At 59.0% G+C, this 27,568-nt stretch overlaps 2 protein-coding genes across 2 annotated transcripts in view; one reads left to right on the forward strand and one right to left on the reverse strand.

Moving 5' to 3' along the window:
* LOC103307124 (PHD finger protein 7) overlaps nt 1-27,568 on the forward strand; it is a 210,594-nt gene that overhangs the window by 48,892 nt on the left and 134,134 nt on the right. The window lies entirely within an intron of this gene.
* Nucleotides 19,901-22,195, reverse strand: LOC135976635 (protein FAM170B-like). The gene is made up of 2 exons (XM_065573498.1): nt 22,126-22,195; nt 19,901-21,379 (listed from the first exon to the last, which is right to left on the reverse strand). The coding sequence occupies exons 1-2, from the start codon at nt 22,193-22,195 to the stop codon at nt 20,577-20,579; spliced, it is 873 nt and encodes a 290-aa protein (XP_065429570.1). The 3' UTR covers nt 19,901-20,576.

Here is a 27,568-nt window from a genome sequence, read left to right on the forward strand (position 1 = left end):
TATAAGAATGGGGAGTGTTAAGCTGGGGATGTGGTCAGCTCCTGCTGTGTCTGCCCCGCAACCTGGACGCAAACCGTATCAACGCAGACTTCCTTCCGGGCCCTTCCCCTGTGCGAGTGTCACTCTGTGAACAGAGAGAGAGCTGTGAGGCAGGTTCCCTTAAGAAATGCAGCGTCACACCCAGACTCTGCTCATGGCAGGCAGCCATGCGGCCAGGGCAGTTACTGTGAGCGGGCTGGGAACGAAGGCGCTTGTTCCGGAAATGCTCTCCTCTTTGGAGTGAAATCGGGTCTCTTGACCGCAGGAGGCTGACAGAGCTGCCTGGTCCCAGGCACGATGCTGCGGGGCTGCTGCTGTGGGCACTTGCCTCCCCCAGCTCTGACAACACACCTCAATCGGACCTGCAACATCTTGTGCTATTGCAATCTGTGGTCCCCCCACACGGACCGGTCCATACACCATGAGCATGGCCTGCCACGCTCCCAGCCACTCCAGCACAGCTCCCACCTGCTCTGCCAATGCACTGCTGTGCGAGGTTGGAGTATCCCCTGCCAGTCCAATTCTGCTCCCTCCTCCCTGCCCCAGCTCTGCCAAAGCACCTGCCTGCTGCCTGCAGGGCCAAGTCCTTGCTAGCCCAGCGCTGTGGAAGTACAGAAAGGTCTCACTGCTACAGATATCACCATTAGCCAACAGCGGCACCTAGCGCCAGCTGCCCCTTAGTCACTGTCTAGCCAAACCTCGTTAATTCGGGGAGTGACTATTGTTGTTTGGTTATTTGCTAATTTGCAAACAACCCCCGCTCCCTCCCCCAGTAGGGTGACCAGATGTCCCGATTTTATAGGGACAGTCCCAATTTTGGGGTCTTTTTCTTACATAGGTTTATAGGGACAGTCCCGATGTTTCACATTTGCTGTCTGGTCACCCTATCCCCCAGCAAGTTGCACACATGATAAACATAGACAAGGCCAACATATCCCACAATGCATTCTGTTCCTTTAGGTTGATATATGAATGTTCCACAGTGTTTTTAGCATGATCTTAGCCCTGCGAGTCCTCACTACAGCCTCTGCTACTAAAACTCTGCTACCAAGCGGGACGGTTGGTGGAGACCAAAAACTGGGTCTGAGAATCATCAGGTTTGTGGATAAAGGGCAAGCGATTGTTTTGGTCAACCCGGTAGGTCGGCCACATTCTGATATTTACCTCCTGGCCGGATGGGGGCAAGTGGCACCCTGAGTAGGTCACTCGGGAAGCATTTGGTTGACGTTCTTTCTGGAACACAGGGGTCTTCATGGCAGTAGCTGGGGCTCACAACGGGGAGGAAGAGAAAAGGAATTAATACTAATCCCTCGCTGTGATATAGCACTTTTCATCCATAGATGGCTAAGCGCTTTACAGTGCAGGTCAGTGTCCCCTTTGTACATACTCCACCCCTCCACCAAAGTCCCCGCCCCAACTCCGCCCCTTCCCTGCCCCGCCCCGGCCCTGTCCCAACTCCGCCCCTCCCCAAAGTCCCCGCCCCAACTCCGCCCCTTCCCTGCCCCGCCCCTGCTCCAACCCCGCCCCTCCCGCAAAGTCCCCGCCCCAACCCCGCCCCCTCCCTTGAGCGCCCTGCATTCCCCCTCCTCCCTCCCAGCCACACGAAACAGCTGCCCGAGCACTACCGGCTTCACGGTTTGCCGGGCAGCCCCCACTGCCTCCGACATGGCTTCGTGCCCTTGGTAAGAATGGACGCTGCATGGAATGTAACATATGAACAGGGGGTTATATGGTGACTTTAGGGCTGTGCTCCTTAGTAGCCAAACTAAACGGGGGATGCTCTGATGGTCACACACGCTGCTTCCCTTCCCAGGTTAGTTGCTGTTTTGCATGGAAGGGGTTCTGCCTTTGTCTGGCACAAAGAAATGTCAGATTCCCAGAGTGACAGTTTGATCTCGGTTGAGTCATTTTGCCTCTTTGTGCCTCAGTTTCCCGGTCAGCCGCACAAGGCTCTGGATGCTACCACTCCTGCCAAGGGGCGTGAAGCTTCATTAATGAATGTTGGTGAAAGCCTTTCGTCCCCTCAGCTGAAGGGCGGGCGGGCGGCTGTGGCGTTTGGTGCACTTGGGAGCACAGAATGTTTCCCCTGCTTTACAGCTGGGATCTGAGCGCCAGCCTGAGCATGTCAAAGCCGCCTAGCAGATTTTTATGTCCCTCTCGCTCACTTTAGCACCTGACCGAGCTGGGCCAGGCGCTGAGGAGGACACCGGCCCTTTGCCTGGACTAAGACACGGGCTGGGGTTTAGGTCAGGTGGATCTACTGTGGGTCAGCTAAACCTGCTCCTAGTGAAGATGCAGGTAAGAGCTTCAGCTCCGTTGTGGCTGGTCGAGGTGTGGCCCCCGCCCACATCCCCTTCCTCCCATCCTTGCCCCCGCCCACACCCCCCTTTTTCTCACCCAGCCCTTGCCCCCATCTGCCTTCCTGACCTCCAGCCCCCTGCCCAGACCCTTTAGCTACCTGCCCTAGCTCACAAGCCCCTGAGTCGCTGCGGGAGCCTAGGCCCCCCCCCCCCCCCCCCCGACGAGAACCCTGCAGTAAGTCACTTAGCTGATGTCTGTGCCGGCGGGGCGCGCTCCCAGCTCCTTGCTCCGTGGCAGCAGAGGCCACGGCTCAGCCTTCAGGGGCTGTTGGTCGTAGCCGCCCTGTGCGTCCGTCTCTGGGGATGCTGCAGAGAGACGTCTTCTCATCACCTGCCTCCCGTCGATGGGCCGGAGTCCGTGTGCGTCTCTAAGCAGGTGTCTCTGCTACCGACCCTCCAGCCCTCTGGGCGGTGGCCAAGGCTTTAGGTGGGTCCCGGCAGGGAGAAGGCTGGCTGATGTCGTCAGTTCTTTCCCCGTCCCTGGTGGCTGGGTGGGGTGCGGCCACGGCCCTATGGAGGGGTGGGGCTCGGCGTTGCTGTCTGGGGCTCTGCTGGCATCTGGCAGGGCCTTGCTGCGGGAGCTGCAGGTTGCTCCTCCGGCCGGGCTGGGGGAGGGGAGGGAGCCTGGCAGCTCCGCTTCGGCCTGGTGGCCCCGGGGGGGAGCCTGGTGTGGATCTGGCGTGCTGGGCTGGGATGCCGTTGGCCTGGCACTGCTGGAGCTGCCAGTTCTCAGCCCTGATGCTCGTAGCGCTGGCAGTTCCCAAGCAGGGGCCCGGGCGTATCACGGCGAGTCCCAGAGCTCGTTGTCCTGGCCTCACGTGGAGATCGGGTCTGGCTGGCAAGCCGGCAGCGGGCAGAGCTTCCTAGCCAGGGGCAGCGACTGGCGTGTGTGCCCGGACCCGCTGGCAGAGTCGTCTCCGGTCTCAGCCAGCAGCTGGGCTCCCCCGGCGTGTCCTTGCCAGGCCTATCTGGCAGCCTTGCGTGGGCGCCGTATCTCTCCCCCACACTTGCTGCACTCCCGGGCCCCACGTCGCCGTCTCTTCCGGGGCGGCTCTCCCGCCCTGAGCTGCCCCAGCACCCGGTAGTAGACGCGGCAGCTGAAGCCTTCGCGCAGCCCCTGCTTGACATGCTGGGTCAGGGCCTCCAGGCTGGGGAAGACTCGGCAGCAGGCCAGGCAGCGCAGGCCCTGCTCGGGGGTGAGGAGCCACTCAGGGGGCGCTCCCATCGGCTGCTGCGGAGCCTCCTCTGCTGGTCCCCCAGCGTCGCTCTCTGCCTCGGGGTCCACGTCCCCCAGTTCGGACCTGGTGTGGGAGCTGCTCCGGTCCGAGCCAGCAAAACTTTCTCCTCCGATGTAATTGGCCTTAAAGATGCGGGGGCGCTTCCTAATGGCTTCAAAGCCGGCCCCCGTCTCCCAGGCCACCGAGACGCCGTTCACGACCCTGACCTGCATGTAGAAAAGGGTCTTTTCTTCTCCCTCCCCCTTGGCCTCTCTGACACGTGCCGAGCGCTTTCTCTTCACGCATGCGCCGGGTGGATCTGGAGGCTGCGCACATAGGCGGTTGGAGGCCGCAGGCTGCACACCGCGGGCGGAGGAGTGGCTGGTGACGGATGTGGCCGTGGAGGTCTTCTGGCTTGGGTCCCTGGGGCCTGCAGAGGCAGAGACCCTCTCCTCCGCCGTTTCCCCAGGAACGGGGCTCCCAGCAGAGACCCCCTGACGAGGGGGCGACTCCCCTGCTCTCTGCGACTCTGAAAGCAGAATGAAAGCCCAACTCCTGCGGCCATCGCCCCCAGCGGCGCATCCCCCTCCGGCTCCCAGCCCTGTGTCCCAGGCCCAAAGGTGCCCCCTATGGGTAAGGGAAAGGGGTGGGTAAGGGAACTCCCTGAGTACGAATATCAGGGGAGCGACCAGTCAGGGATCTGACACGCTGTGCCCAGGGAAGGGCCAGAGCCCCCTCGCTTGGCACATTGGCAACTAGGTTGGACAGAGCCCTAGACAACGTCCTGTCGGTGCCGATGCTGCCCTGGCCTGGGGGGGATGGACACTCTGCCCCATTGGTCTGCCCCAGCCCTGACATCTGACCCTGGCATGGTTACCAGGAGCAGCCTGAGACCTGGCTGTGCCCATCTCCAAAGCCCCTGGCTTAGGCTCGTTACCCCAAGGGCCCAGGACTCTGCACTGGCGTCTCTACATGGAAGAGCCATTTTGTGCCCCCAGATATCTCCTCTTCCTGGTGTCTCCTTCACCCCTGGGGGGGTGGGTGTCTGTGTCTCCCCCTTCCTCTTTTCCATTTAACCATTTAGAGGGCTCTGTCTCTCCCCACTTGGAGTCTGTTTCCCCCACTGTGCCCTGGTGGAGTCTCTGTTTCTCTCCCCCTCCCCCTCTGAGACCTCCCTGGGCCAGGCAGAGAGAGAATTCGAGTTCATCCTTGACCTAGGACCCCTGCCAGCCTCTCCCGCGAGTGTCCTGTGGGCCCAGGGAACGTCCTGCTCACCTGACCCCTCCTGGGCAGCTCCAGGATTCGTCTCTGGGGCGTCAGCAGGAAGCCCCTGGCTGTGCGCCATGGTCCTGGCTCTGGGGACTCGGGCCAAGGCTGGTGCCTGTCACAGTCCTCGAAACCTCCTGGATTCTCTGTCCCAGCACCAGCCAGAAGGTCTGGGTCTCTGCTGTGGAAGGGATGGCGGTTCTGGTCCAATTCTTCAGCTAAATCTCCAGATCTCACAGTGCAGGCAGCAGAGACAGGATCACGATTGACCTGAGCCAAGGGTTTGATCCAAGGGGCACCAGACGGTTGTGGTTTAAATCGTCCTGGAATGTTCTGGTCCCAACGGCATCAGGCTGTTTGGATCCAAACGGCTCAGAAGTTCTGAGCTGGGTGAGGTCATTGCCAGCTGGGATGACACTGCTCAGTTCTGTGCGAGCTGCTCTCGGGTCCAGCCGACCCTCCTCGTGTCCCGTCCAGGGAGGGCCGAGTTCATGAGGTCCCAGCCAAACCACTCAGCTGGGTCTATGCTGCACAAGGCCCGGGCGGGCCCATCCGGGGTCCGATCAGGGAGGGTGGAGCCATAGCCTCTGGCTTTGTGCTGGCACAGACTGACGAGCAGGACCATTCATATTCCTGTTGATTTGGGTTACGGTAGCGCCAAGAGGCCCAGTCGGGACCAGGGCCATTGCTGGGTGCTGCCCACACCAGAAGGGCTGCCAGTCTAAACAGACAAACAGAAATAGACAGCGAGTCTGAACCCAGCACCCCGTACACAGCCCGGCCCCAGCACAGAGCTCCTTTGAGATGCCTTCCCCAGCCCATTTTAATCCTCCAAACCACCACTCCCCGCTGCCCACGTGCCCCAGGCAGGCCTCCTTGCTGTGCCGCCATTCACCCCACCCTGACCCCACAAATAGAGCTGCAGGCTCCATGTGGGGAGGAAGAGATGGGGGGCAAGTGTACCCCGGTCTGGAGTGTCTAATGGTGGCTCCTGGCTGTGTTTCTTCCTCCCCCTGGAGGTCTCTGTGGCCCCCACCAGGATCTAGCTGTCCCCTAAAGAGACACCAAATCAACAAAGGCCTCTCAAGGCTTAACTCATGCCAGCCCCAGCCAATGCCGTGTAACTGTGCCACCTGCACCCAACCCCACCTCCAATTCCGGTCCCAAGGGACCTGAACCCCTGGTCAGAAGTGTGATGCCCACCTGCCCCCCTGTCCCTGAGCTCCTCAGCCCTGGGCACTCTGGCCCATGGATGGCCCCATCGCCGACAGAGGCACCAAGGTCTCCCCAGTCTCTGGGACGTTAATACTGGATCTTTTCCTCTGTGGAGATTCTCTCCTTGCAATTCCCATCCAGCCCTGTTGTAAGTCAGGGAATGGAGGTGGTTCTGAGCAGAAAGTGCCAGAATAAATGCTCTGGGTAAGAAGTCGGTGATGTACATCCCTGCCCCTTTCTCGTAGCTGATGGCTAAGAGCTGTGGCATCGCGGTATCAGCCGCATGTAGGGCAGGCCCTTGGGGGCCACCATCTGATGTGTAGTCAATTTTCTGGTGTGAAGCTGGGCGAGAGCTCCCGCCCCCCAGGCTACACTGAAAAAACCTGATTGGCTGGGGGAGTGCCACTCAAACACACAGCATTAACTCTGACCCTGGGAGGTTGAACGAATGGTGTGGGGCAGTCTGGGAAATTTGGAAAGAAAACAGAGAAGCTGCAGGACAGGAGCCCTGAGCTGGGGCAGGGCGGGAGCTGCTGGCAGGAGAGCCGGCTGCTGGCAAAAGGGGATTTGTGTAAATTCTCAGCCTTCAGCCCCATCCCACTGCCAGGCTGTCTCTCCGTTCACATCCTAGTATTTCAGGGCGGGATAGTTGGTCACCTGCTCCTTGATACGTTGCAGGCTGCATCATGCTAAAGCGCCCATGTCCAGCCTGCAGCTTTGTCCCGTAGTCGTCTCGGGCTCACGTACATACCCGAGGCGTGGAAGAAATGTTGACAGATCCATAAAACTCCTAGTTCTCTCTGAACTGATTGCATATCTTCAGGTGTTGGCATCTGCTGCTGACGTACGCCATGCGCATCGGCCTGGTGTATTTGTAGCAGTGGAAAGGTTTCTGCTTGCGTGTGGCAGGTGTGTGTGTGGGGTTCTGCTCCTTGCCAATTCCTGCACCTGTTGGGAAAATCAAAGGTGTCTTTCAAACTGATGGGTCCTGCCAGGTTTCTAGGTGTCTTTGAGCAGTGTCCTCGTCCTGACAAAGCAGGTGCCATGTGGGTCTGTCTGGTAGATTTCTGTGCATGGGTGGGGTATAAGCTGGTGGGGGGCTCAGCTCGGATCAGTGGCCTGGGGTTTGGGGCAGCTGGCGCAGGGTGGCCAGGGGCTCCTCTGTCCGCGCTGGGGGGTGGGGCCTGTGAAAGTGAAATGAATTCTATTAAAGAACTAGAATGAATTAAAGAATGCTGTATGTACCTTAGGTAGAAATGAGAAATGCTGCGATCCAGGTGTCAGGAAAGCAGACATTAAGATAGAACAATTGCTCCTCTTAAGGGCAATTGGTGAAGCTTTAAGCTTAGATGGATACGAGTTAGTAAGGAAGGAGGATATGCATATTGTGCCCCAGGTAAATTTTACCATTTTGCTCTCTTTGTCCCTTTGTTTTGTTTGCGCCCTTTGATCTCTATAAATAAGACTGTTTGGGTCTTGCATGGGGCTCACATTAACTGAATGTATTAGCAGAGCGCTGTGCTAATAAAACAGAGTGGTCTGACAAATTGTGAGTCCCGAGTGTGACTTTGACAGGCCTCAGGGCTCCGGCGGCTGAGGGAGGTGGAAGATGCTGGGTGAAGCGGGGCGGAAGGGGTGGGGCTGGGGATCGCGTGTCCCTGAAGTGGAGGTTCACATGCCACCTGTGCTTGTGTGTCTCTGATATCATCTTTGGGGCGGGGTTTGTCTGCACTTTGCTCTGGGCGGCTCAGGTGCCTGGGCCCCGTCAGGCAATGTACAAACAGTCCATGCTACAGAGGGGAGAGCAGAGCCAGCCCCGCCGTGGAAAGCACTCGTGAGCTCTGGCACTGACGGTCGCCGCGGGGGAGCTTCCCGTGGGATTTCAGTGACTTACGTACATGACGCTCCCATCTCTGCACCGGGATCGAAGATGTCCCACATCTCACTTGTTTGACGACAGGCCCTTCCCGTCAGCACAGCGGGTTCCAGCTGCCCTAGGGGACAAAGGAGAAGTGTCGCTTTCTTCCAACGCTGAACAAGGGACTTTATTAGAGTGAGGGGAGGAGGATTAACCCCACGGCTGCTCTGTCTCTCTCTGCTTCTTTGACCCTTCCCAGCCCCCTGGACCTGGCTCCCTGCCATAGATTTAAAGTGACAATACACCTATTCTTCCACTTCCCCCCCTGCCCCGTCTGCATTAATAATCTTTAACAAGAGCTGATATCTGACAACAAATGATTGAGCCCAGTGAGTCACCGGCTTTCACACTTGTCCCGAGTGGCTCAGTGCCAGCGACAGCACGGGGCAATGGGGATTGGGCCCCGGAGGCGGGGGAGTCTGCAGCCTCCCCCAGGTGCTTGTCCTGTCCAGTGCCCTGCTCTGCTCCTGGAGTCCTGCAGGTTTTCCTGATATTTAACCTCCATTATCCTTGCTGCAGGATCAGCCCCCATCCTTTTCACAAGACCTCCCCGCAGATCTGCAGATGGCTGCAATTCCCCTGGGCCCTCTGCTGCAGACCGGCCACCCCCCGGCCTTGTCCTTTCCTGAGAGGTTTTCCTGCCCAGGCGTTTGATCCCGGTGGCTGTTCTCTAACTCTCCCCATCCCAGCGTCCTGCCCAAAGTGCAGGGCTCAGCGCAGAATGCAGCTTCCCACAAGGCCCGGACAGCCTCTGCCTGCAGTGTGCCTTCCACCAAGAACTGCTCAGACGTCAGAAGGACCCAGCTCCTCGGCCTGTCCCTCCTCTGTGGACTCCCCACTGCTGGCTGGTCACAGTGGCACTTTGCCGGCAGCTCTGAATGCTGGGTGCAAAGCTCCTCACGCCAACCTGTCCCAGCAAGGGGTATGTGCAATAACAATGGTGATCTCCGCGCTGCTGCAGGACGGCACCAGCGGGGGATTCCCTGGGTGTCATGAAGGAAGTTGTGCCCCCACTCCTGGCGTGGCAGCCAGCCCCCCTCACACACTCCCAGCCAGCCCCCCCCACACACTCCCAGACCACCCGAGTGCCGGCAGCCCCGGAGTGCCGGGAGGGAGGGTGAGCAGGAGACGCGCCCCACCCCCATCCCCGGAGCACAGGCCAGTCCCCGTTAGTCCCCCAGCTTGGGGCCCCGGCCACGGGGCGAAGAGCCCCCAGCACCACAGCCCAGGAAGCAGGAAGGGGATTGAGTGTGGGCAGGGCAACGCAAGGCTGTTGGGGAGGTAAATCCTCCCCCTGCCTTTGATTCCCACCGACCATGGCCCTGGGCCCTTTTAAATCGCGTGGGTGAGCCGCAGGGCTCCCAGGCACGCACCGGGTGGTACTGGCTGCGGCGAAGGCAGCCGGGTGGGCACGTGGACGCCGTGGCCGAGCCGGAAGCGCATGCCCAGCAGCGCAGCCGGCAGCACCGCCCAAAAACCTCAGCCATCCCTTTCCAGGGGGCCCCTTGGCTGTTCTGCCGATTGCTGTCGGCCAGCCTGGAGATGGCATGTGCCCAGAGCTGGTCACACGAATGCCCGGCCGCGCGCCTGAGGGGTCCAGTTAGAAATGCCTGCCATGGGGAGGGGGCGGCGTTGGGCCAGAGCACCCCCCTCCCCGCTGGGAGAAAGCCCAGCACCACACCCATGAGGAACAACTCCTGACCTGCTCTGTCGGGGCGGGGTTAGCGCCCTCCATGGGACAGTCCCAGCAGGTCATGGGGTCCTGTGGGACACTGGGGTCATCTGCATTGGGCTCTGCGCCCGGGCACCAGCTCTGGGGCACCAGCACCCCCACTTCCACAGAAGCCTGTCTTCAGCACCCCTTTCAAGGGGTTTGTGGGAAGATAGCGCTGCATGGGGGAGGGGCGAACCCCATGCACAGAGGTGCCTGTCCCTGTGGAGAAGTGGGGGGCATGACTGACCCAATGTTGGCCGGGAAGTGCTAGCCACAGGAGCGTAGCTGGGGGGGAGCAGAGAGCTCACTCAGCACCGGGGCTGGAATTGTGCCGGAACACTCCGGAACGCCATTCTAGCACCTTCTGGAGGAGCTGCAATGGCAGTTGGGTGCTGCCAGTATCACTTAGCGGTGGACTTGGAGCACGTTCCAGTACTTTTTTTTTTTTTTTTTTAAAGGACTGGAGCACTCCTCAGTATGTAGCAGCCTCATGCCCACGTTCCTGAGCCCAAGGCCTGCAGACAACCCGAGGGACTTGGCCCCCAGCCCAGAGAATGCCCTGGAGCGGTGAGGAACATGCGTTTAGTGTTGATTGTTCTGTATGATCTGCGCTCTCCTGTGCTCTACGTGATGAAGTATAAAAGTGCATTAATGTGTTAGAGTCTCAGGAAAGTGTCTCGCTCTTCACCACTACTGCATGCCCCCGAGGGGTTCAATGCTAAAACTGACGCATCACACCTTTTGGAGTTCTGGGAGAGAGGTGTGTTTAAATATCAGGAACTCAGAGGGGTCAGGGATGCAACCAGAGGGACTAGGTAGCTGGATAGCAGCTTCCAACGTGCACCAAAGTCTGGGCCCTAAGGGTGGGCCCAGGGACCCCGAGATTGGGGCAGTGGCTGGATTCTGTTCTTTATCCCAGGGATAAAGCGCTCATAGCCTGGAATGCCCCTCACAGCAATGTTAGCGGGTGGCCAGCAGGGGGCACTTACAAGGATACGACACGGGTCCTTCCTGATAGTACTTTGTACGTATGCTTCTCTCTGAGCATCTTGAAGCATTTGGCAGCGGGTGGCGCCTTTTTGTGTGTGTTCGCTCCCCCTGCTCCTAGAACCTGGCTACGCCCCTGCTAGCCAGGTCCCCAGTCCACGGCTCTGCTCCCCTGGAGAGACTGACCAGCAGAGCAGCAGACTCTGAGAGCCCGATCCCTGCCTCTCCGCAGCATTGCCGCCACCGGCCAGCTCAGCTCCTCCAGCACAGGGTCACTAGCTGCCCACTGGCCTCTCCTGGAGGAGGAGGCTGCCAGGAACAATGGCTTAGGGCAGCAGATTGTTCCCCTAGAGGCACATGGACGTAGTAGACAGCCCCCACCTAGCGTGGGGGAGGGACAGGGTCCTGGCTGTACCCGCTGGTCTGCAGAGGGGCACTGTGGGCACTGGATGGTGCAGGGAGCGTGCTGCGTGCCAGGCTGTGTGGGAGGGGTTTGCTTCCGGCATCACAGCCCCGCACAGCCCCGCACGGCCCCGACGCAGCACAGGGCCCAAATGGCAGGACCCAGCCGGTGGCAATGGTAAAAATGAATCTCAGCCTAAGCGCAAGGTGCTTTGGGCAACAGGTTCAAGGCAACAATACAATGGCGCCAGCGCCCTCTAGTGACGGCCTGTGTAAATACAGCGCGTCTGCTGGCATTGCTGCCTCCCAGAGGCAATGACCTCTGACACTGGTGGTACAAATTCTTCCCGGGCCTGCTGCCTTTGTGGTCCATATGCACCAGCTGTTAGCTGTGAGGGCACGAGCTGTCGGGGGCTTTTCCGCTTCCCCAGTCACCAATACGTTTTTGCAAGGAGTGTGTTTAAGTCGCAATGGGTCAGGATTTACGTTCATGTCAGGATCCTGGTTTCTGAACTTCCTTAACTCTGTCTAAGCCAGGGAAAGTTTGCAAACACTTCCCACCAGCACCAGCACCGGGCCAGCCCCATGGGTCATAGCGGCCGTGGGAGCCTGACTGAATCTGGGCTGCTGGCTTTTTTTAGACACCGTGTTAGCTGTCCCTGCTCAGAGTAGGTATCATGGATCGGGCGCTTCAAACAGCGTCCACAGCTGACGTCCGAGAGAGGTAGATCAGAGCAGTGCCAATGTAATGGACGGGGCACCATTGGTAGGGACTTGAGACTCTGGCTCTAAAAGCAGGATCGGCCGCTGCTCATGTTAAAGGACCAGCTGTGTGAACCCAAGCCCTGGAGGGGACGCAAACCGCTGTCTATGGCCTGGCCACTAAAGGGGGACAGAGACACCATGTGACCATGGGTTACGGTAGCAATAGTGCAGACAAGGCTGCAGGGGGACGGGCACCGGCAGGGTTTGTGGCGCACAGCCCTGCAGCCAAGCAATGAAGGGGGCGGTTCAGCTCAAAGTGGCAATGGCTTTTTTAACCCTTTAAAGAAGATCCCCGGGGCAGCCGTGCAATGACGTAGTGTAAGAAAATCGCTGGGACGCGGGATCATAACAGGGGAAAGCTTAGGTGAGAATCCAACTGAAGACGTCACCAGAGGGTCTATTCGTTTACAAAACCAGTGTCACAGCACGGGCAGCTCATGATTTTGGTGTTTTTGCTTAAAGCCCCAGGACCCAGACTCCTGTGATCCCAGGGGACTCTCGGCTGTCGTTTTTCTTTGAAACGTGACCCCTCGAGGTTCAAAAAGCAGAAGGCAAATAAAAGACAGCGGTGGTGGGCCTAGGTCAGCGCTCCAGCCTGGGACACAGGGAGACCGGCTTCAGGCCCCTGCGCTGCCGCAGACTCCCTGTGGGACCTAATTTCCATTGAGTCTAAACACCTTTGAGCGTCTGGGCCTTAGTCTCTCTGAGCCTCAGCTCCCCAGCTGTCCAATGGGGATACCAGCCCTGCTGCACGAGGTGCTGTGAGGGTAAATACTGTAGAGACCGGGGGATGCTCCAATACTACGGGATGGGAGACAGGTGTAACTTTAGGAAAAAAATCTCGTGGCTTTGAAGCCAGGCTGACTAGTGGTGCTCGAATGCCTGGGCTGAGCCATGCTGCGGTCACAGCCCCATCTACTGTTAGGGTTAGAAAACCTGTCTCAGCACCTCTGTAAACTGTTACCCCTACAGCTAATCTCTGTCATGCTGCCTGCCGGGCCCCAAGAGCCTGCGTACCAACCCCAGGGCACAAACCCCAAACTGGCTGTGAGGTCTCCACTTAGATTTCACCAACCAATCATCAAGTGCAAACTCCTCAGGCACTAAAAAAGCCTAACCATGGAGTCACAGACAGTCCCCGTGGGTACTCCAATCTGTCTTGCCACGCAGATGAGCTACCCTTGTGATAGATGGTCCCTTACACCAAGAATCACAGCAATATTCCGTAAAAAGCAACAGAGAGTCCTGTGGTGCCTTCAAGACTAACAGATGTATTGGAGCATAAGCTTTCGTGGGTGAATACCCACTTCGTCAGACGCAGCAATATTCAGGCTAATCCCAGTCCCAAAGGATCAGTCACTTACCCCAGGTCAATTGTACCTTAAATCTCATACCAAAGACAACGTTTGTAGACAATCCTATAATAAACTATATAGGGATTTATTAACAGGAAAAGGAAACTAGAGGGTTATTTACAAGGTTAAAGCAGGTAAACATACACACACAAATGAGTTACAATCTTAAGTTTCAAAAGGTAATAGAAGTCTATAATAAGCAAGCTCTATATGTCCTTTAAGACTAAGCAACTGGGGATCTCTTGCTTATGCCTAACAAACCTTGCCCCCCCAGACTCCAAGCAGCACAAAGATAATCAGCGCCTCCTTGTTAGGGGTTTTATCCCCCTCCTCTCATGTGCTCTGAGCTGCAAACTCTACTGATGTGAGGAATCCAATTGCATGACTCATCTTCATTGGGTGGGGGGGGGGGAAGAGCAGAGCAACAAAGTCTTTTGTCCTTTGTCCACAATAGTCCATCTGGTGTCCATGGGCCTTTCTTGCTAAGCAGGATGTAACACCTTCAGTTGCAGATCCGTCCATCACACGAGTTAATCTCTCTCTCCAGTCGGGTGATTTATACAGTTACAGAGGCTTACAATATAACTGCTCAAATACTACCTTGCCATATAGGATACAGATGTTATACATTAGATTAAAGCTGCAGCAACTCACATGCATTTAATGCAGTCTAAACGCTAAACACATTCTTATAATTCGAATAACTGTTTTAACAACACTAATACACAGGGGTGCAAGACTGTTTCCAGCTCTGTATTTGGCTGTGTTCAGCGGAGACAGGGGGACCTTGGCATGAGATGGCACCTGGTCTGCTAGCGTCATAATCTCACGCGGAACCTGCCGAGAGCAGCAGGCTCTCAAGAGAAGCCAGAGCTTGGATGAGAAATGCAGGAGTGTAGCAGAGACAGCCTGCCCTTATAAGAGGACAGTGGGCCAGGAGCAGGCAGACTCTCTCTGCCTCCAGGGAGGCCGGGCCGGGCCGGGGGGGCCTACCTAGAGGTGCCTAGAGTGAGGCAGGGCTGGGGAAAGGCCAGAGGGGCTGGGGAGCTCCAGGCTGACAACTCCCCAGGCTGCAGGGCCTTGTCCAAGGCTAGGGTTACCATACTTAAGGTTTTTAAAAAGAGGATACTCCACGGGGCTCTGGCCCCGCTCCTTCCCCTCCCCAACTCCACCCCTCCCCCAAAGTCCCTATCCCAACTCCGCCCCTTCCCTGCCCAACTCCGCCCCTCCCGCAAAGTCCCCACCCCAACTCCGCCCCCTCCCTTGAGCGCCCCGCATTCCCCCTCCTCCCTCCCAGCCACACGAAACAGCTGCCCGAGCGCTACCGGCTTCACGGTTTGCTGGGCAGCCCCCAGACCTCCAGTCCCACTGCGCCCCCGGCCGGGCACTTCCCCAGCGCAGCCGGAGTCCGGGAGGGGAAGCGCCCGGCCGGGGGCAGGGTCTGGAGGTCTGGGGGCTGCCCGGCAAACCGTGAAGCCGGTAGCACTCGGGCAACTCCGGTCTTCAGCTGCACAGAGCTGAGGAGTCAGGGAGCAGCAGCAGTTGCCGGAGCCTGCTCTAGGGTAAGCCGGGGATGCCGGCAAAGCTGGGAGTATTTTTCCCGGACACGTTCGGCTTTTTGGAAATTCCCCCCAGACGGGGGTTTGATTACCAAAAAAACAGACATGTCCGGGAAAAACCGGACATATGATAACCCTATCCAAGGCCCCATAGAGGCACTGGGTTGCAGAGAGAGGCAGCAGGTCCAGACCTGACCTTGCCTATGATGAGTGGCTGACACTGCAGCCCGCCCCAGGGCGCGGAGGCTAGTCGGTGACTGGCAGTAGCCCAGTGTCAGGCAAGGTGGGGATTAGAGGGTTGGGGGTTCCCCTGAGAGGGGAGACCCAGAGGCAGAGTGTGGGGGCATTGCCAGGGGGCAGCACCCCAGATAAAAGGGCACCGGGGTCTGGGAGGGACACGGGGCCAGCGGTAAGGTGGATCACTGGCCTGCAGAGGGCACTCCGGAGGCTGGTGAGGTAATTCCCTGAGATGACCAGCAGGAGGAGCCGTAGGGGTGAGTCCACATTGCTACACCCCCCAAACAGTGCAGGTGAAAATTGATTTTTTTGCTACAAAAAGGCCATTTTCTCTCAACAGAAAAAATCTTGCAATGGAAAATTTTGGCCCAGTGTCCGTAAACTGAAAGGGTGGAAGTTGATGGTTTGTTCCTGTCCCGGTTCAGGGATGAGCTGCACCTCTCTCAGGGCTTGTCCACAGGGCGAGTTAGTGCACAGCAAGCCCGGGTGTGAATCTAGAGCACGCTAACTTGCTGCGCTCTAACTTACAATGTAGACAATTTCCCTCCAGAATTAGGTAGGCCCGACTTAGCCCTCGTACCCCAGCTCTTCTGGAGCCACTAACAGTCTCTTTCTCTGCAGACCCTGCTTCTCCGTGAGCTTCAAGCAGGGCCGGCTCTAACTTTTTTGCTGCCCCAGGCGAAAAAGAAGAGCGCCGCCCTGCCGTAACACCGCCCCCCCAGCACTGTGCTGCGCCGGGCTGCCGAAACCCCCGCCCCCCCCGAGCGCCAGGCCGCCGAAACCCACGCTCCCCCCCCGAGCGCTGGGCCGGGTCCCCCAAACCCTCACCCCACCCGAGCAGCTCGCCACACAAACCCCCGCTCCCCCCGAGCGTTGCGCCGGGCCGCCCAAACCCCTGCCCCCCCCAAGCACCTCGCTGGGTTGCCCAAACCCCCGTGCCCCACCCCAAGCGCCGCGCCGGGCCGCCTAAACCCCCGTGCCCCCCCCCCCAGCCGCTGCACCGGGCCGCTCAACCCCTGCCCCCCCCGAGCAGCTCGCCGCACAAACCCCCGCCCCCCCCGAGTGTTGCACCGGGCCGCCCAAACCCCCGCTCCCCCCCCCCAGCGCCGCGCCGTGCCGCCCAAAAACTTGCGCCCCCCCCCTTCAGGCGCTGCACCAGGCTGCTCAAACCCCCGCACCCACCCCCAGCGCCACGCCGCCCAAACCACCGCCCGCCCCTGAGCGCCATGCCGGGCCGCCCAAACCCCCGCCCCCTACCGTTGCGCCAGGCTGCCCAAACCCCTGGGGCGCCGGGCCGGGCCAGGCCGCCCAAACCTCCGGAGCACTGGGCCGGGCCGGGTCACCCAAAGCCCCAACCCCCCCCCCAGTTTCGTGCTGCCGAAACCGCCCCCCCCCCCCCGCGCTGCCCGGCCGAAACAACAACAACAACATAAAAACAAAAAAACCCAAACCCTTGAGCGCTGCCCAGCCGAACAAGAAAACAAAACAAAAACACTGTGAGGCCCCCCGCACAACAAAGCCACCTAGGACTGAGTTAACTCCTTGCATCCATGTGGCAGATTTCATGATTGCAATCAAATAGACAATACATGAAAAAAATCCACATATCTCCTCTGTTCTTCACTGTCCCACAGAACTAACCTCCCTTCTTCCCTTTTGTGCATGCAGCGTATCACAAATGGGTACCAGAGACCACTGGGTGTAGACAATGTCTCTACCAGTTGGAGTGATGCTTTGATACCACGCTAACGTTAGCTTTTTCCATGTGCTCTGATTTCAGCCCATGGGCATGTGTGGTTTGCATCTAGGAAGACACTAGCTCTGTCTGTTGGAGTCCCCAGCACAACTGGCCCCAGGCCTGGCTGGCCTCTAGGCACCAATGCAGTATAAATGTTACAGGATAATAACAGCCTGGCATATGGAACTATGGGGCCTGATCCTGAAAGGTTCCTGAGTGCCGTTAAGTGCCCTCAGCACGTCACAGGATCGGGCCCCTAATGAAGAATGGAGAATTGTTGCCTTCAGTGTGACTGCTTTGCGTCAAACCACCAGGAGGAATTCAAAGAGGGCTCAAAGTTTGCCTTCTGCCTTTGGTTGTTTTCCTGTTTGAATGAGATTCTGGTGATAGAAGATGTGAAGCTCCTTTTCGGCTGCCGACGTCTGACCTTAACAAAGGACCCGGCGGTGCTATAAGAATGGGGAGTGTGAAGCTGGGGATGTGGTCAGCTCCTGCTGTGTCTGCCCCGCAACCGGGACGCAAACCGTATCAAGGCAGACTTCCTTCCAGGCCCTTCCCCTGTGCGAGTGTCACTCTGTGAACAGAGAGAGAGCTGTGAGGCAGGTTCCCTTAAGAAATGCAGCGTCACACCCAGACTCTGCTCATGGCAGGCAGCCATGCGGCCAGGGCAGTTACTGTGAGCGGGCTGGGAACGAAGGCGCTTGTTCCGGAAATGCTCTCCTCTTTGGAGTGAAATCGGGTCTCTTGGCCGCAGGAGGCTGACAGAGCTGCCTGGGCCCAGGCACGATGCTGCGGGGCTGCTGCTGTGGGCACTTGCCTCCCCCAGCTCTGACAACACATCTCAATCGGACCTGCAACATCTTGTGCTATTGCAATCTGTGGTCCCCCCACACGGACCGGTCCATACACCATGAGCATGGCCTGCCACGCTCCCAGCCACTCCAGCACAGCTCCCACCCGCTCTGCCAATGCACTGCTGTCCGAGCTTGGAGTATCCCCTGCCAGTCCAATTCTGCTCCCTCCTCCCGGCCCCAGCTCTGCCAAAGCACCTGCCTGCTGCCTGCAGGGCCAAGTCCCTGCTAGCCCAGCGCTGTGGAAGTACAGAAACGTCTCACTGCTACAGATATCACCATTAGCCAACAGCGGCACCTAGCGCCAGCTGCCCCTTAGTCACTGTCTAGCCAAACCTCGTTAATTCGGGGAGTGACTATTGTTGTTTGGTTATTTGCTAATTTGAAAACAACCCCCGCTCCCTCCCCCAGTAGGGTGACCAGATGTCCCGATTTTATAGGGACAGTCCCAATTTTGGGGTCTTTTTCTTACATAGGTTTATAGGGACAGTCCCGATGTTTCACATTTGCTGTCTGGTCACCCTATCCCCCAGGAAGTTGCACACATGATAAAGATAGGCAAGGCCAACATATCCCACAATGCATTCTGTTCCTTTAGGTTGATATATGAATGTTCCACAGTGTTTTTAGCATGATCTTAGCCCTGCGAGTCCTCACTACAGCCTCTGCTACTAAAACTCTGCTACCAAGCGGGACGGTTGGTGGAGACCAAAAACTGGGTCTGAGAATCATCAGGTTTGTGGATAAAGGGCAAGCGATTGTTTTGGTCAACCCGGTAGGTCGGCCACACTCTGATATTTACCTCCTGGCCGGATGGGGGCAAGTGGCACCCTGAGTAGGTCACTCGGGAAGCATCTGGTTGACGTTCTTTCTGGAACACAGGGGTCTTTATGGCAGTAGCTGGGGCTCACAACGGGGAGGAAGAGAAAAGGAATTAATACTAATCCCTCGCTGTGATATAGCACTTTTCATCCATAGATCGCTAAGCGCTTCACAGTGCAGGTCAGTGTCCCCTTTGTACAAACTCCACCCCTCCCCCAAAGACCCGCCCCAACTCCGCCCCTTCCCTGCCCCGGCCCTGTCCCAACTCCGCCCCTCCCCAAAGTCCCCGCCCCAACTCCGCCCCTTCCCTGCCCCGCCCCTGCTCCAACCCCGCCCCTCCCGCAAAGTCCCCGCCCCAACTCCGCCCCCTCCCTTGAGCGCCCCGCATTCCCCCTCCTCCCTCCCAGCCACACGAAACAGCTGCCCGAGCGCTACCGGCTTCAGGGTTTGCCGGGCAGCCCCCACTGCCTCCGACAGGGCTTCGTGCCCTTGATAAGAATGGACGCTGCATGGAATGTAACATATGAACAGGGGGTTATAGGGTGACTTTAGGGCTGTGCTCCTTAGTAGCCAAACTAAACGGGGGATGCTCTGATGGTCACACACGCTGCTTCCCTTCCCAGGTTAGCTGCTGTTTTGCATGGAAGGGGTTCTGCCTTTGTCTGGCACAAAGAAATGTCAGATTCCCAGAGTCACTGTGTGATCTCGGTTGAGTCATTTTGCCTCTTTGTGCCTCAGTTTCCCGGTCAGCCGCACAAGGCTCTGGATGCTACCACTCCTGCCAAGGGGCGTGAAGCTTCATTAATGAATGTTGGTGAAAGCCTTTCGTCCCCTCAGCTGAAGTGCGGGCGGGCGGCTGTGGCGTTTGGTGCACTTGGGAGCACAGAATGTTTCCCCTGCTTTACAGCTGGGATCTGAGCGCCAGCCTGAGCATGTCAAAGCCGCCTAGCAGATTTTTATGTCCCTCTCGCTCAATTTAGCACCTGACCGAGCTGGGCCAGGCGCTGAGGAGGACACCGGCCCTTTGCCTGGACTAAGACACGGGCTGGGGTTTAGGTCAGGTGGATCTACTGTGGGTCAGCTAAACCTGCTCCTAGTGAAGATGCAGGTAAGACCTTTAGCTCCGTTGTGGCTGGTCGAGGTGTGGCCCCCGCCCACGCCCCCTTCCTCCCATCCTTGCCCCCGCCCACACACCCCTTTTTCTCACCCAGCCCTTGTCCCCATCTGCCTTCCTGACCTCCAGCCCCCTGCCCAGACCCTTTAGCTACCTGCCCTAGCTCACAAGCCCCTGAGTCGCTGCGGGAGCCTAGGCCCCCCCCCCCCCCCCGACGAGAACCCTGCAGTAAGTCACTTAGCTGATGTCTGTGCCGGCGGGGCGCGCTCCCAGCTCCTTGCTCTGTGGCGGCAGAGGCCACGGCTCAGCCTTCAGGGGCTGTGTGTCGTAGCCGCCCTGTGCGTCCGTCTCTGGGGATGCTGCAGAGAGACGTCTTCTCATCACCTGCCTCCCGTCGATGGGCCAGAGTCCGTGTGCGTCTCTAAGCAGGTGTCTCTGCTACCGACCCTCCAGCCCTCTGGGCGGTGGCCAAGGCTTTAGGTGGGTCCCGGCAGGGAGAAGGCTGGCTGATGTCATCAGTTCTTTCCCCGTCCCTGGTGGCTGGGTCGGGTGCGGCCACGGCCCTATGGAGGGGTGGGTCTCGGCGTTGCTGTCTGGGGCTCTGCTGGCATCCGGCAGGGCCTTGCTGCGGGAGCTGCAGGTTGCTCCTCCGGCCGGGCTGGGGGAGGGGAGGGAGCCTGGCAGCTCCGGTTCGGCCTGTTGGCCCCAGGGGGGAGCCTGGTGTGGATCTGGCGCGCTGGGCTGGGATGCCGTTGGCCTGGCACTGCTGGAGCTGCCAGTTCTCAGCCCTGATGCTCGTAGCGCTGGCAGTTCCCAAGCAGGGGCCCGGGCGTATCACGGCGAGACCCAGAGCTCGTTGACCTGGCCTCACGTGGAGATTGGGTCCGGCTGGCAAGCCGGCAGCGGGCAGGGCTTCCTAGCCAGGGGCAGCGACTGGCGTGTGTGCCCGGACCCGCTGGCAGAGTCGTCTCCGGTCTCAGCCAGCAGCTGGGCTCCCCCGGCGTGTCCTTGCCAGGCCTATCTGGCAGCCTTGCGTGGGCGCCGTATCTCTCCCCCACACTTGCTGCACTCCCGGGCCCCACGTCGCCGTCTCTTCCGGGGCGGCTCTCCCGCCCTGAGCTGCCCCAGCACCCGGTAGTAGACGCGGCAGCTGAAGCCTTCGCGCAGCCCCTGCTTGACATGCTGGGTCAGGGCCTCCAGGCTGGGGAAGACTCGGCAGCAGGCCAGGCAGCGCAGGCCCTGCTCGGGGGTGAGGAGCCACTCAGGGGGCGCTCCCATCGGCTGCTGCGGAGCCTCCTCTGCTGGTCCCCCAGCGTCGCTCTCTGCCTCGAGGTCCACGTCCCCCGCCTCGGGGTCCACGTCCCCCAGGTCGGACCTGGTGTGGGAGCTGCTCCGGTCCGAGCCAGCAAAACTTTCTCCTCCGATGTAATTGGCCTTAAAAATGCGGGGGCGCTTCCTAATGGCTTCAAAGCCGGCCCCCGTCTCCCAGGCCACCGAGACGCCGTTCACGACCCTGACCTGCATGTAGAAAAGGGTCTTTTCTTCTCCCTCCTCCTTGGCCTCTCTGACACGTGCCGAGCGCTTTCTCTTCATGCCGGCGCCGGGTGGATCTGGAGGCTGCGCACATAGGCGGTTGGAGGCCACAGGCTGCACACCGCGGGCGGAGGAGTGGCTGGTGACGGATGTGGCCGTGGAGGTCTTCTGGCTTGGGTCCCTGGGGCCTGCAGAGGCAGAGACCCTCTCCTCCGCCGTTTCCCCAGGAACGGGGCTCCCAGCAGAGACCCCCTGACGAGGGGGCGACTCCCCTGCTCTCTGCGACTCTGAAAGCAGAATGAAAGCCCAACTCCTGCGGCCATCGCCCCCAGCGGCGCATCCCCCTCCGGCTCCCAGCCCTGTGTCCCAGGCCCAAAGGTGCCCCCCATGGGTAAGGGAAAGGGGTGGGTAAGGGAACTCCCTGAGTACGAATATCAGGGGAGCGACCAGTCAGGGATCTGACACGCTGTGCCCAGGGAAGGGCCAGAGCCCCCTCGCTTGGCACATTGGCAACTAGGTTGGACAGAGCCCTAGACAACGTCCTGTCGGTGCCGATGCTGCCCTGGCCTGGGGGGGATGGACACTCTGCCCCATTGGTCTGCCCCAGCCCTGACATCTGACCCTGGCATGGTTACCAGGAGCAGCCTGAGACCTGGCTGTGCCCATCTCCAAAGCCCCTGGCTTAGGCTCGTTACCCCAAGGGCCCAGGACTCTGCACTGGCGTCTCTACATGGAAGAGCCATTTTGTGCCCCCAGATATCTCCTCTTCCTGGTGTCTCCTTCACCCCTGGGGCGGTGGGTGTCTGTGTCTCCCCCTTCCTCTTTTCCATTTAACCATTTAGAGGGCTCTGTCTCTCCCCACTTGGAGTCTGTTTCCCACACTGTGCCCTGGTGGAGTCTCTGTTTCTCTCCCCCTCCCCCTCTGAGACCTCCCTGGGCCAGGCAGAGAGAGAATTCGAGTTCATCCTTGACCTAGGACCCCTGCCAGCCTCTCCCCCGAGTGTCCTGTGGGCCCAGGGAACGTCCTGCTCACCTGACCCCTCCTGGGCAGCTCCAGGATTCGTCTCTGGGGCGTCAGCAGGAAGCCCCTGGCTGTGCGCCATGGTCCTGGTTCTGGGGACTCGGGCCAAGGCTGGTGCCTGTCACAGTCCTCGAAACCTCCTGGATTCTCTGTCTCAGCACCAGCCAGAAGGTCTGGGTCTCTGCTGTGGAAGGGATAGCGGTTCTGGTCCAATTCTTCAGCAGAGACAGGATCACGATTGACCTGAGCCAAGGGTTTGATCCAAGTGGCACCAGACGGTTGTGGTTTAAATCGTCCTGGAATGTTCTGGTCCCAACGGCATCAGGCTGTTTGGATCCAAACGGCTCAGAAGTTCTGAGCTGGGTGAGGTCATTGCCGGCTGGGATGACACTGCTCAGTTCTGTGCGAGCTGCTCTCGGGTCCAGCCGACCCTCCTCGTGTCCCGTCCAGGGAGGGCCGAGTTCATGAGGTCCCAGCCAAACCACTCAGCTGGGTCTATGCTGCACAAGGCCCGGGCGGGCCCATCCGGGGTCCGATCAGGGAGGGTGGAGCCATAGCCTCTGGCTTTGTGCTGGCACAGACTGACGAGCAGGACCATTCATATTCCTGTTGATTTGGGTTACGGTAGCGCCAAGAGGCCCAGTCGGGACCAGGGCCATTGCTGGGTGCTGCCCACACCCAGAAGGGCTGCCAGTCTAAACAGACAAACAGAAATAGACAGCGAGTCTGAACCCAGCACCCCGTACACAGCCCGGCCCCAGCACAGAGCTCCTTTGAGATGCCTTCCCCAGCCCATTTTAATCCTCCAAACCACCACTCCCCGCTGCCCACGTGCCCCAGGCAGGCCTCCTTGCTGTGCCGCCATTCACCCCACCCTGACCCCACAAATAGAGCTGCAGGCTCCATGTGGGGAGGAAGAGATGGGGGGCAAGTGTACCCCGGTCTGGAGTGTCTAATGGTGGCTCCTGGCTGTGTTTCTTCCTCCCCCTGGAGGTCTCTGTGGCCCCCACCAGGATCTAGCTGTCCCCTAAAGAGACACCAAATCAACAAAGGCCTCTCAAGGCTTAACTCATGCCAGCCCCAGCCAATGCCGCGTAACTGTGCCACCTGCACCCAACCCCACCTCCAATTCCGGTCCCAAGGGACCTGAACCCCTGGTCAGAAGTGTGATGCCCACCTGCCCCCCTGTCCCTGAGCTCCTCAGCCCTGGGCACTCTGGCCCATGGATGGCCCCATCGCCGACAGAGGCACCAAGGTCTCCCCAGTCTCTGGGACGTTAATACTGGATCTTTTCCTCTGGGGAGATTCTCTCCTTGCAATTCCCATCCAGCCCTGTAGTAAGTCAGGGAATGGAGGTGGTTCTGAGCAGAAAGTGCCAGAATAAATGCTCTGGGTAAGAAGTCGGTGATGCACATCCCAGCCCCTTTCTCGTAGCTGATGGCTAAGAGCTGTGGCATCGCGGTATCAGCCGCATGTAGGGCAGGCCCTTGGGGGCCACCATCTGATGTGTAGTCAATTTTCTGGTGTGAAGCTGGGCGAGAGCTCCCACCCCCCAGGCTACACTGAAAAAACCTGATTGGCTGGGGGAGTGCCACTCAAACACACAGCATTAACTCTGACCCTGGGAGGTTGAACGAATGGTGTGGGGCAGCCTGGGAAATTTGGAAAGTAAACAGAGAAGCTGCAGGACAGGAGCCCTGAGCTGGGGCAGGGTGGGAGCTGCTGGCAGGAGAGCCGGCTGCTGGCAAAAGGGGATTTGTGTAAATTCTCAGCCTTCAGCCCCATCCCACTGCCAGGCTGTCTCTCCGTTCACATCCTAGTATTTCAGGGCGGGATAGTTGGTCACCTGCTCCTTGATACGTTGCAGGCTGCATCATGCTAAAGCGCCCATGTCCAGCCTGCAGCTTTGTCCCGTAGTCGTCTCGGGCTCACGTACATATCCGAGGCGTGGAAGAAATGTTGACAGATCCATAAAACTCCTAGTTCTCTCTGAACTGATTGCATATCTTCAGGTGTTGGCATCTGCTGCTGACGTACGCCATGCGCATCGGCCTGGTGTATTTCTAGCAGTGGAAAGGTTTCTGCTTGCGTGTGGCAGGTGTGTGTGTGGGGTTCTGCTCCTTGCCAATTCCTGCACCTGTTGGGAAAATCAAAGGTGTCTTTCAAACTGATGGGTCCTGCCAGGTTTCTAGGTGTCTTTGAGCAGTGTCCTCGTCCTGACAAAGCAGGTGCCATGTGGGCCTGTCTGGTAGATTTCTGTGCATGGGTGGGGTATAAGCTGGTGAGGGGCTCAGCTCGGATCAGTGGCCTGGGGTTTGGGGCAGCTGGCGCAGGGTGGCCAGGGGCTCCTCTGTCCGCGCTGGGGGGTGGGGCCTGTGAAAGTGAAATGAATTCTATTAAAGAACTAGAATGAATTAAAGAATGCTGTATGTACCTTAGGTAGAAATGAGAAATGCTGCGATCCAGGTGTCAGGAAAGCAGACATTAAGATAGAACAATTGCTCCTCTTAAGGGCAATTGGTGAAGCTTTAAGCTTAGATGGATACGAGTTAGTAAGGAAGGAGGATATGCATATTGTGCCCCAGGTAAATTTTACCATTTTGCTCTCTTTGTCCCTTTGTTTTGTTTGCGCCCTTTGATCTCTATAAATAAGACTGTTTGGGTCTTGCATGGGGCTCACATTAACTGAATGTATTAGCAGAGCGCTGTGCTAATAAAACAGAGTGGTCTGACAAATTGTGAGTCCCGAGTGTGACTTTGACAGGCCTCAGGGCTCCGGCGGCTGAGGGAGGTGGAAGATGCTGGGTGAAGCGGGGTGGAAGGGGTGGGGCTGGGGCTCGCGTGTCCCTGAAGTGGAGGTTCAGATGCCACCTGTGCTTGTGTGTCTCTGATGTCATCTTTGGGGCGGGGTTTGTCTGCACTTTGCTCTGGGCGGCTCAGGTGCCTGGGCCCCGTCAGGCAATGTACAAACAGTCCATGCTACAGAGGGGAGAGCAGAGCCAGCCCCGCCGTGGAAAGCACTCGTGAGCTCTGGCACTGACTTTCGCCGCGGGGGAGTTTCCCGTGGGATTTGAGTGACTTACGTACATGACGCTCCCATCTCTGCACCGGGATCGAAGATGTCCCACATCTCACTTGTTTGACGACAGGCCCTTCCCGTCAGCACAGCGGGTTCCAGCTGCCCTAGGGGACAAAGGAGAAGTGTCGCTTTCTTCCAACGCTGAACAAGGGACTTTATTAGAGTGAGGGGAGGAAGATTAACCCCACGGCTGCTCTGTCTCTCTCTGCTTCTTTGACCCTTCCCAGCCCCCTGGACCTGGCTCCCTGCCATAGATTTAAAGTGACAGTACACCTATTCTTCCACTTCCCCCCCTGCCCCGTCTGCATTAATAATCTTTAACAAGAGCTGATATCTGACAACAAATGATTGAGCCCAGTGAGTCACCGGCTTTCACACTTGTCCCGAGTGGCTCAGTGCCAGCGACAGCACGGGGCAATGGGGATTGGGCCCCGGAGGCGGGGGAGTCTGCAGCCTCCCCCAGGTGCTTGTCCTGTCCAGTGCCCTGCTCTGCTCCTGGAGTCCTGCAGGTTTTCCTGATATTTAACCTCCATTATCCTTGCTGCAGGATCAGCCCCCATCCTTTTCACAAGACCTCCCCGCAGATCTGCAGATGGCTGCAATTCCCCTGGGCCCTCTGCTGCAGACCGGCCACCCCCCGGCCTTGTCCTTTCCTGAGAGGTTTTCCTGCCCAGGCGTTTGATCCCGGTGGCTGTTCTCTAACTCTCCCCATCCCAGCGTCCTGCCCAAAGTGCAGGGCTCAGCGCAGAATGCAGCTTCCCACAAGGCCCGGACAGCCTCTGCCTGCAGTGTGCCTTCCACCAAGAACTGCTCAGACTTCAGAAGGACCCAGCTCCTCAGCCTGTCCCTCCTCTGTGGACTCCCCACTGCTGGCTGGTCACGGTGGCACTTTGCCGGCAGCTCTGAATGCTGGGTGCAAAGCTCCTCACGCCAACCTGTCCCGAGCAAGGGGTATGTGCAATAACAATGGGGATCTCCGCGCTGCTGCAGGACGGCACCAGCGGGGGATTCCCTGGGTGTCATGAAGGAAGTTGTGCCCCCACTCCTGGCGTGGCAGCCAGCCCCCCTCACACACTCCCAGCCAGCCCCCCCCTACACACTCCCAGGCCGCCCGAGTGCCGGCAGCCCCGGAGTACCGGGAGGGAGGGTGAGCGGGAGATGCACCCCACCCCCATCCCCGCAGCACAGGCCAGTCCCCGTTAGCCCCCCAGCTTGGGGCCCCGGCCACGGGGGGAAGAGCCCCCAGCACCACAGCCCAGGAAGCAGGAAGGGGATTGAGTGTGGACAGGGCCACGCAAGGCTGTTGGGGAGGTACGTCCTCCCCCTGCCTTTGATACCCACCGACCATGGCCCTGGGCCCTTTTAAATCGCGTGGGTGGGCCGCAGGGCTCCCAGGCACGCACCGGGTGGTACTGGCTGTGGCGAAGGCAGCCGGGTGGGCACGTGGACGCCGTGGCCGAGCCGGAAGCGCATGCCCAGCAGCGCAGCCGGCAGCACCGCCCAAAAACCTCAGCCATCCCTTTCCAGGGGGCCCCTTGGCTGTTCTGCCCATTGCTGTCGGCCAGCCTGGAGATGGCATGTGCCCAGAGCTGGTCACACGAATGCCCGGCCGCCCACCTGAGGGGTCCAGTTAGAAATGCCTGCCATGGGGAGGGGGCGGCGTTGGGCCAGAGCACCCCCCTCCCCGCTGGGAGAAAGCCCAGCACCACACCCATGAGGAACAACTCCTGACCTGCTCTGTCGGGGCGGGGTTAGCGCCCTCCATGGGACAGTCCCAGCAGGTCATGGGGTCCTGTGGGACACTGGGGTCATCTGCATTGGGCTCTGCGCCCGGGCACCGGCTCTGGGGCACCAGCACCCCCACTTCCACAGAAGCCTGTCTTCAGCACCCCTTTCAAGGGGTTTGTGGGAAGATAGCGCTGCATGGGGGAGGGGCGAACCCCATGCACAGAGGTGCCTGTCCCTGTGGAGAAGTGGGGGGCATGACTGACCCAATGTTGGCCGGGAAGTACTAGCCACAGGAGCGTAGCTGGGGGGGAGCAGAGAGCTCACTCAGCACCGGGGCTGGAATTGTGCGGAACACTCCGGAACGCCATTCTAGCACCTTCTGGAGGAGCTGCAATGGCAGTTGGGTGCTGCCAGTATCACTTAGCGGTGGACTTGGAGCACGTTCCAGTACTTCTTTTTTTTTTTTTAAAGGACTGGAGCACTCCTCAGTATGTAGCAGCCTCATGCCCACGTTCCTGAGCCTAAGGCCTGCAGACAACCCGAGGGACTTGGCCCTCAGCCCAGAGAATGCCCTGGAGCGGTGAGGAACATGCGTTTAGTGTTGATTGTTTTGTATGATCTGCGCTCTCCTGTGCTCTACGTGATGAA

The sequence above is a fragment of the Chrysemys picta genome, chromosome 19, assembly GCF_011386835.1.
Source record: "Chrysemys picta bellii isolate R12L10 chromosome 19, ASM1138683v2, whole genome shotgun sequence".
NCBI lineage: Eukaryota > Metazoa > Chordata > Testudines > Emydidae > Chrysemys > Chrysemys picta.

Coding starts and splice junctions, on each gene's coding strand:
- LOC135976635 (XM_065573498.1), bottom strand. CDS start 22,195: ATGGCGCACAGCCAGGGGCTTCCTGCTGACGCCCCAGAGACGAATCCT. Junction 21,380..22,125: donor AGCTGCCCAGGAGGGGTCAG/GTGAGCAGGACG, acceptor TTCTGCTTTCAG/AGTCGCAGAGAGCAGGGGAG.